At 37.4% G+C, this 7,977-nt stretch overlaps 1 protein-coding gene across 1 annotated transcript; it reads left to right on the top strand.

Annotated features, from left to right (window-relative positions):
* Nucleotides 1–2,501: 2,501 nt before the first annotated feature.
* Nucleotides 2,502–7,858, top strand: LOC126810446 (microtubule-associated protein 10). The gene has a single exon (XM_050535519.2). It carries the CDS (start codon nucleotides 2,676–2,678, stop codon nucleotides 5,577–5,579), a length of 2,904 nt encoding a protein of 967 aa, XP_050391476.1. The 5' UTR covers nucleotides 2,502–2,675; the 3' UTR covers nucleotides 5,580–7,858.
* The last annotated feature ends 119 nt before the right edge of the window (nucleotides 7,859–7,977 follow it).

The following is a 7,977-nucleotide window of genomic DNA, read 5'->3' on the forward strand; positions in this document are numbered from 1 at the left end:
CTAATCCGACATCATACGGGATCGTCATAATAATAATATGTCCGATTCCGCAGAGTGTCCGAATACTCAGTTTTCTCAAAACCGGAAGTATTATTATAATGTGGCTTCGAATAACCAGAAAGCTATTCCCCTTAAAAATGATAAACCTTTCTGCACATTCAAAATTTTATTACATTAAAATATCTAACAATAACAATGCATACGTGTATTTACAGATTTACAATTTATTTTATATTCATATACATGCAATCACGTAAAGTTGTTTGCTTTTGGTTTTCGGATGCATACCGTAACGCTGAGTCCTGCACACAACCCTCTAGCACTCGAATGATGTTTCTTGATAATGTCACACACAAAATTTTGTGCGGATTTTAATTGCTTGATTTCAGATGTGTCCGTTTATTTTTCAATCCATTATACTTGTTGCAAAAAATGGAGCTTTTGTTTTTTATTTATTTATTTATTTATTTATTTATTTATTTATTTATTTATTTATTTATTTATTTGTTTATTTATTTATTTATTTATTTATTTTTGATCAGGTAATTGCAAACTTTTATTTTTATCAATTTCCTATTTATTAATATTAGTTTTTTATTATCTTGCATGCTTCTGAAGCAACGAAGCAATTCCCGAACTTATAGCTACGTTATCACCCTTTACCGCAGACACATGAACAATAGCGTCCAATCAGAGGTTATGACACAAACACACTCAAATCAAACATGGCGACCTCCACAAAAACCTTGACTTTGAACGAACCTTGAACTTTGCAACTCGATTATCACAGGTAGACATTTTAGTTGGAAATCTCGAGACTTGGTATTCGCGATGATCGACGAATCTGACAGGCTCGATCGCAGCTGGGTCAGTAGGCAATCGAAATTAGTGCCGAAATATGCAGGGTATTAAGTGAAGGGCTTGAAAAGATGTACGGAGTGAAAGCGAGACCAAGTCTTCTATTGAAGATGGGGGTTTTGTTGATTGGTTAAGGTATTCTGTGGTTTTTATTTCATATTGCTTTTGTTGGGGTGGAGGGAACGCGAACATGTCTCTGACCTAATTTTTTTTTACCAGTGTACGTAATATAATAATTACTATAAAATACGTATACGCTGATGACCTTGAAAGATACATTGTACCGAAAGTATTTATCGGGTGGGTTATTCCAATAAAAGTATGGCAAATTTGGTAAAATATATGGAAAGTAAAGACACCCAATCCTACTAGAAAAATATGTATTAATCAAATGATCATTAGGAACATTGAGGGGTGTCAACGTACAAACGACTTCGCAATTAAACGGCGGAAAATAATTTGACACAAAATAATTAATAACATATAGGTCTCAATATGTATGGTAAATGGACAGTAATGAAAATGCATTCTGAAAAAATGACCCTCCCTCAATGAAGTGAGGTGACAGACATGACCTCTAAAAACAGTGTATTTATAGCTTGAGGTATCTCCCCACGAAAAAAAAAAAGTTTTGAGAGGGATTTGCTGCAAATATTTGATAGATTTACATGTATAGTTTGAATATCAGAGGCGCCCCCCCCCCCCCTAATTTTAGACAGTGCCCTTTTTTACTGCTGAAAGTGCCCTTTCTCAGACCCAAATATGTCCGTTCCCAACCCGTTGCAGGGATCCCAAATGACTCAAACCATCGATTCAAACACACCAGTCTGGTCTAATTAAAATGCTTCCACTTTCAAACGAATTCTTGTTGTTTAGCTGACGGTGCCCGAATCTTATAGAGTGACTATAGGCAGACATCTTGTGGAATCGGCGGCGTATACACTCATGCCCATCACCGACGTGCATGAGTGCAACTTGATGTAGCATTGTTTCATGTGCGGGCAGTACAAAGTACAAGTTACAAGGCGTAAATAGTGAAGTGGCTAGGGAATAGATTCGTCTTTTTTCCCATCATAATGCCTTGACAATTTTCGAGTCGAATGTTCAACTGGCTTGTTTGCTCGATTTTAAGTCTCTTTTTCAACGATTTCCAAACGTTTACTTAGACGAAAATATCAGCCAAATAGCTCTTGGAATGGCTACAGATGCAAGGAAATGACGGATAATTTTCTTGGGGGACCCCCCCCCCCCAAAAAAAGAAAAAAAATCCCCTCTCAGCGGCGTGCCCCGTCTCCACGGTCAGTGCCCTCATTTTGCGGCGCCCCCCCCCCCCCCCTTTTCAAAATTCCTAGATCCGCCCCTGAATATGTTTTTATTTTTAGGCTAAATATATCATCAAATCACACAGTTTGTACATGGGAATAGCTTGAGGTATCTCCCCGTGAAAATAAAAGGTTTTGAGGGGGATTTGCAGCAAATATTTGATAGATGAATTAGTTTGAATGCTTTTAGTCTAAATATATCATCAAATCACACAGTTTGTACGCAGGAAAGTACCGTTATATTTAATTAACACAAGAGACTGGGTAACCAAAATCAACAAGAGACTGGGTGACCAAACATACATTTCCTGTTAGCCTCGTTGTGGTATTGTTTACATCACGGGTCAAAACTTGTTGTGATGTGAGAGTGTCTTATCATTTCTTCGATGTTTGGAAATTTTGCTAACAAAAAGAGAAGGGAAAATGGTGTTTCCTCGTTGATTCTTGTTAAATAGATCCAGTGATCGCCTAGAGCGATTGTCAAGTTAATTCGAGATGCCCGTGCCTGAAGAGTCGTTGTTTTCATTGGAGTTAGTGATCGACAAACTGTACATTCCACATGTAACATGTCGCTTTCCCGCCGTTGCATTCCGACTCTTAGATTTTCCGACAATTTTAATTAACCACGTAGAAGATGGTCTCAGTAAAACAATTAAAGAAAAGATTGCTCGTGATCCATATTATCAAATGCCAGACCAGTTTGCTGAACTCCAAGACAACCATGGGAATTACATGGTGAAAAAGGGAAAATCATGTCTGTTCACAACAAGTGTAGACTCTTTAAAGGCCCACTTATTAAATACACCTCTTTATGTTATGGTTTTAGACATGTATCCTGAAACACCAAAGCTTGTAGGCAATAGCAGTGTTCCGCTTGACAATCTTATGAAAGACATTTGTGTAGATATTGTGAAAAATGGTGCTTCGGTCCCATCAGTTCATGGTGACAAAGGCTTATTTAAAATCTACAGCCTGATGGGAAAAGAAATAGGGTATATTGTGTTAGGCTTTCGTTTGCTGTGTCTGGGGCCAAGTTTAGCAGGACATGTATCCAGTAAACCTATTCTCAAGTCAAAGTTACACACAGCGGAAATCGAAGATCAAAGAAATGTTAATTTCATAGATGTAAAGCCAGTTGACAAAGATGAAAAGGCATCCCCTTTTAAAAATGACAGTCAACCTAAAGATATCAGCAGTCATGAAAATAAACTAAGATCATCCCATGACATGGGTTCTATGACTGATGCTATGAAGCATGATGTTTTACTGCAAACTATTCCCACGGAAGAAAAGGCTGTGCATGTCGTTATTTCTGAACCAGAACGTCCAAAACCAAAACATTTCTCCTCTTCCACACAAACACATAAACGTAATAAAAGGAGAAATAGACACTTTCCCCTGCAAGGACTAGACATAAAACCTGATTTGGAAAATCAAGAAGATGACCTTGAGGTTCCAAATGTCATATGTCCCCCACCATTATTTTACAATAAATACTCTGAACCAAGATTAAGAACTGAACGGCCTGTTGATTATACGGATGACGAAAGTTTAGATGATATTAGTGAAATAGGAAGTATTAATGGACATAAAACCCCAAATGAAGTTTCCCATGTTGCTAAAAGTTCAGAAAAGAAGCATGTTACACTGAGCAATCAAGTAAAATCAAGGTCTGCAGTGAATCATTGTGGTCCAAGAGTAAAACAACAGGGACCAGAGTTACACTTACTTCAAAATAATCAAACAGAAGCAGTGTTCCCGATCCTGACAGCCTTATTAAATGAACTAGTTGGTATCCAAGGATCTCATGGTTTAGAAAATGTTATTAGCAAGGTAAACACTGCAATACAGTCCCCAAAACAACCAGATAATATCAGAAAGGTTAAAAATGAGTATCCCATTTCTTCATCTTTCTCTAAATCAACAGTTAGCTCTGAAAGAAAGATGAATCTCCAGAAAGAGGTACCCATCAAATCCCCCCGAAATAAAAGTTGGATTAGGAAAACCCCAGAATCTATTCCTAGAAAAGGCAAGCTAACTTATAGACTTACTAAGACTCAGAAACTGCGATTAGCAAAGGGAAATCCCAAGTGGTTAAAAGAGAAAGAAAAGACTGAAGAAAGTTTGAAAACACAAAAACCATTGCATGCAGTCCCTGAACAAGAGGATGAATTAAATGTTACAAATTTTTCAGATACGTTAACTGAAGTCAGAAGGCTCGCGGAAAAAGAACTAGCTAATCAAACTTTGGATTCTGTCCATGATATGTCAACAATGGCAAGCAATTTGTCAAGCCCTCCACGTTTGAAGAAAAAGTACACATCCAAAACAAAATCAAAAGAATCCAGTAGTCCAAAAGTTAAACACAAAGAATCTCTGTCAAATTCAAATAATCGGCTCGGAAAATCCAATTCTAATAAAGATGTAAAATCCCCTACATCTAAATTACATTCAAAGGACATGCCAATAACACCAAAGTCGACTAGGGGTTCACCAGCTGTAATGGAACATGATGATGCTCCTCAACCTCTGGTTGCAGTAGAACCAGAACTGAGAAGATTTGTGTCCCCAGATGTACCCAGTACAACAAGTGGTGTTACTGATGAGGATAATGAAAGAGTAGGGAGTGTCATGAATCAGAAAAGTGTAAAGGTGCATATACCTAAAGCTGACACTGAACATGAAAGTGATGAGGATATTCCGTTACCTGATAATGATAGGGCTGGTTCAAAATTGGGTAGCATTCTACAAAGATCTCAAACATCATTTGATATGTCAGAAACTGTAGATGAGGATGCTCCCATGGAGTCAACAAGAACATCTCAGAATTATCGCAGTGATTTTGCTGACTCTAAAGTGTATCAGTCAACAACAGACAATGATACTAAACAATTTCTGTCAACTGAAGAACCAGAGCTGAAGAAATTAATGAGTGATGATAATTCTGAGGTTTCTGAGCCCTCCCCAAGATATGTTCCTAATTTTTCTTCCGAGAGTAAACCAAGTGTTAGGTCATCTTTAAAGTTTCCTGTAGTCAATCCTGTTGCATCTGAAAACTCGCCCATTCCTGCTACCAGAAAATCAACAATAAAATCTGAGGGCAAGTTAACACCTAGGAATTCCGAAAATGTTTCATCTCCCGCGAGCTCCAGGGTCCACACACCACGGGTGAAAAGATATGTCCCGAAGCCCAGAGAATCTATCCATACTGAATCTGTTAGTTCTTATTTACCATCAGATGCTGATGCAGCAGTGTCTCTAACCAGTTCTGCTAATTATTCGGATGATTTTCAACTTAGTGCAAGTTTTGGTAGTGGCTCTGATTTAGCATCATCACCAGAAGTTCAAAATGTGCCTCACAGAATACCTTCAACAAAATTAGGGTATACAATATCATGAATACATGTTGGTTTTCGTAATGTGCCTTTGTACTTGTTTAGTTGCCTTCTTATTTCAAGAAACTTATTACACAATCTCAAGTGCTCTTCATGAGATAGTGCCTGCTTCAATGTGAATATTTTTGTGTATGTCTGTTCTTCATCTTGATAAATCATTATAGTTCACTTTTGCGGTGGGGTGGAAAGGGGATTGAAACCTGAAGAATTGTTATTTATAAATTAAGCCTAATTGTTTTTCATATGGGTATCCTCTTAAAATTAAAATATTTTATTTCTAATTGTCTATAATTTTGATGATCTAAGCTATGTGGATGTACAAACTGTATGTGTATTACTGCAGTATATTTCTGTTTAGAATTCATAATATTTTCTGATGTATATTCCCATTTCTAGCTATGAATTGTATTATTTATTATGATAATTGTTTATGTATTTATTTTTATAAAATATATAATGTATTTATCTGAAAAAGAATCAAGAATTTACATGAAGTCTTTTGTAGTGGGGCTATACTGGAGTTATCTCCTTTCAACCGTTTAGAACTCAGAAGCGTTACCTTCCTCTGAAGACTTGACGTATACCACTGCCAAATTGTGTCATCAACTGTGCAGGCCTATGGTTCAATTTAATTTCAATAATTCGCTTGAGCGTAGGGGTCTTTAATAGTGGAAGGACCCGGAGAAAACCCACTTGGTTGGACAGGCTATCCCACTCCTTGTTACGTACCACTGGGGAATCGAAACCACGCCAGTTGACTCAATGACAGACCTTATGGTACAGCGCACCACCACCAATACCACCACCACCACCCCAGGCCTATATGACTCCGGGCAAGTTCTCCGTTTGATATTGGTAATTACTTTGACATTGGCAATCTTTCTCTATACTTTGTGTAGTGACTTAACTGATAACCCAGGCAGTCGCAAACCTAATAGTAGTACATTATGACTGATAGGGATGACATCAGGACGAGTTCTTTTCAAAATAAAATTCTAAATACATGTATATATTTTTATACGCCCACATTTAAATGTGGTCGTATATATTGTCGCCCCCGTCCGTCCGGCGTCCACAATTGCTTGTGGACGCTCTAGAGGCTAAAGTTAATATCCGATTGACTTTAAATTCATACACAGCGTTTAAGGTCGTGCGACGAAGAATCCTATTGATTTTTAGCAATTTCCGATAATTACTGCCAGAGTTATGGCCCTTGATCACTTTTAAAAATCTTGTGGACGCTATAGAGGCCAAGGTTAATATCCGATTGACTTTAAATTTATACTCAGTGTTTAAGGTCATGAGACGAAGAAGCCTATTGATTTTCAGCGATTTCCGATAATTACTGCCAGAGTTATGGCCCTTAATCACTTTGAAAAATCTTGTGGACACTCTAGAGGTCAAAGTTAATATCCGATTGACTTTAAATTTATACACAGTGTTTACGGTCATGAGACGAAGAAGCCTTTTGATTTTCAGCGATTTGCGATAATTACTGCCAGAGTTATGGCCCTTGATCACTTTGAAAAATCTTCTGGACGCTCTAGAGGCCAAAGTTAATATCCGATTGACTTTAAATTTATAATCAGATTTTAGTGTATTATAAATGTTTCATTACCGAAAATTAAAAATATGCGACAACTCTTGTTGACTGCCCGGACGATTTAGCTGCTGTGGGCGTATGTTTCGTTGCCTGGCAATCTATCTTTAAAAAATTATGTAGAACAAAAAAGGATTTTGAAGTGCCAGGATCTGGTTGCTTCCCATTCGAACGACTCGAAACATAGGGCAAGGCCAGCAGACATCTTGATAATTAAGACGCAATCCATTCTCGGAAACATGCGCGTATCTATTAAAGGGACAATAACACTCTTGCTGGCTTGACAGCTCCAGAAAATAAAAAATAGCCTTATTCTAAGTACTAGATGTGTTAGTGTCCTACCTGTTGTGTAAATTATCCATTACATCCTATTTTACTTGTCCTGAGGGTTCGAAAATGTTTTTAAATCCCAGTCACATTTGAAAAGGTTTACGTTAGGCTTTTCGGATCATTTACATGTAGTTGAATTTTTCCAATTTTTTAAATTATGTGTGTTAAGATGAAATTTGTATCATCAATTAATTGGAATATTGTAAAATAGTACAATTTGTTGACCATAATAAAGATTGGGACATATTATTCAGTTACAACAAGAGTGGTATTGAGCCTTTAATCAATTACAATACGGGATCAGCGTTTACATATTATGAAATGATACTGGGTTTAACGCCCAATTTTCTGGAGCGACTGGTCTAATGAAGGCAGATGTACGCCATGGAGTGTGCTGTGGGGGGAATTTTGCCCGCGATCTGAACTAATCTTATTTACAATTCAAACTGTCAAGGTTTCATTTACGCGCACG

This window comes from Patella vulgata, chromosome 2 (genome assembly GCF_932274485.2).
Source record: "Patella vulgata chromosome 2, xgPatVulg1.2, whole genome shotgun sequence".
Classification (NCBI taxonomy): domain Eukaryota; kingdom Metazoa; phylum Mollusca; class Gastropoda; family Patellidae; genus Patella; species Patella vulgata.